The sequence below is a fragment of the Trichinella spiralis genome, assembly GCF_000181795.1.
Source record: "Trichinella spiralis strain ISS 195 chromosome Unknown Scfld7, whole genome shotgun sequence".
Lineage (NCBI taxonomy): Eukaryota > Metazoa > Nematoda > Enoplea > Trichinellida > Trichinellidae > Trichinella > Trichinella spiralis.
The window spans coordinates 244,638-246,412 of NW_003526946.1; the positions used below are offsets into that span (position 1 = coordinate 244,638).

A 1,775-nucleotide genomic window follows, 5' to 3' on the forward strand; every position below is an offset into this window, starting at 1 on the left:
CATATTCAAATGATTGCCAAGAAGCAGATCAAAAAATTTAATTCAGTGGAATTTCATTCTTCCATCTTTTGGTGTAAGAATTATTTGCTAAAAATATAAGACAAATTATGAAACAAATATTTTTCAAAATGAATGATATGAATAATTATTATTTATTTACACGTCCTCCATTTCCTTTACCATATTCCAACCTAGGCGGAGGCAAAACTCGTCCACTAACAATCATTGGTTCCGCTTTAATTTGAACGCCAAAACTTTTCAAAAATGGATCATTATTGAAATTTGATTTCTTGACCATGTCCATACACTTTAGAATTCGAGTAGGAGCGTCTGTCGAAGCAAACTAAATATATAACAATTTATTATTATTATTATTATTATTATCAATATTTAAAATCATTAACATACTCGAATTATAGAAGTCGTTTGACACGCTTTCAATTTCTTGTTGTATCTTTGACAGTTTGCCACTTGACAAAGCTAAATTGACCAAAATAAATTCATTATATTAAAAAAACGTTGAAACAATTGTCAGTTTTTTATACTTCAACTGGGAAATAAATTGGTTTTGATTTACTGCCGACTTCAACCAACGGCAAATTTGGATACTTTAATGGCCCATAAACATCACGAAAATATTCCGCAACTGAAATTTCTTTTCCATCTTTTTGGAATTTCATCGATACTGCCGTACTGAGTATATTTTTAATACGATAAATTCGATCTTGATTTCGATGTGTTGTATGAATGCAGACCCCTAAATTAATAAATAATGTTTAAATATATTTCAAATATTCCAATGACGATTACCTTTTAATTCTGGTATCAACAAGTTCAAATGTTCTGGATGAAGTTGGGTTTTCGATCTAAGCTGATTTGGATGAAATCTTACTTCACGTTCATCACCATTCAATATGTCGCAAATCAAATTTATCATTGACTGACGCTTGTAAAAGCAACTGTGTGATACTAAAATCCATTTCAATTATTAAAATTTTTTCACAAAAATGAAAAACAATTTCCATCACACCATCAATATTAATCGCTGGTCGAAAACCATCAATTACGCGCGCAGAAATGAACAAGCCTCTCCATAATTCAATGCCATATTTCACGTCCACACCAGCACCTTGTGGAATGCAATAAAATGAATTCCTGACTGCTTTGAATGATTTCGACAATCTGAAATTATTCCAGTTCATAAATTAAAACTGTTATTAAACTGCAATTTACTCAAATAATGGAGATGAACGCCCTTGTGCAAACAATATATCCAAAAATTGAATTGGACCCTTTTCACGTTCATCCAGCGAACCGGCTTCTGCATTTCTGAAGTCCAAGTGAACCAGACCAGTAAATTTCATCAAAATAGACAACTCTGATAGTTTATTTTCTCGAACAGTTTTGAAGGAAAACTTTTCCTTAAAATATACAAATATTCATATTTGAAAATTACAATTTATAAAACTCCAGAATTAATTTTTAAAACGAACCGGATCTGCTGTTTCACCGACTTGCTTCAAATGTAATTTCTCAACTGTGAACAAAGTACTCTTCCCATCGTACGCTAATTTAAATGGATCGCCAAAAATATCTGAACGCTTCACTACATATGCCCAAAATACGTCACGATTGTCATCACTTGAACAGAAAAATAAAACACATTAAACTATAATAAAACTTGACAACAATTAAAATCGAACCCATTCACTTTAAACGCGGATGTTGTATGTCGATGCGACATCCTGTAACCACAAATCACCCTTTTGTAGTTT

The 1,775-nt window shown here is 31.6% G+C and overlaps 1 protein-coding gene across 1 annotated transcript; it reads right to left on the minus strand.

The window, feature by feature from the left end:
* Positions 1-160: 160 nt before the first annotated feature.
* Positions 161-1,707, minus strand: Tsp_11444 (putative protein tag-76; the record flags this gene model as incomplete). Its single annotated transcript, XM_003372962.1, has 8 exons — positions 1,682-1,707; positions 1,494-1,641; positions 1,234-1,421; positions 1,031-1,182; positions 811-969; positions 546-757; positions 409-480; positions 161-343 (listed from the first exon to the last, which is right to left on the minus strand). Coding segments are annotated over exons 1-8 (1,140 nt in total), but the record flags the coding sequence as incomplete, so codon positions are not given.
* Between the last annotated feature and the right edge of the window lie 68 nt (positions 1,708-1,775).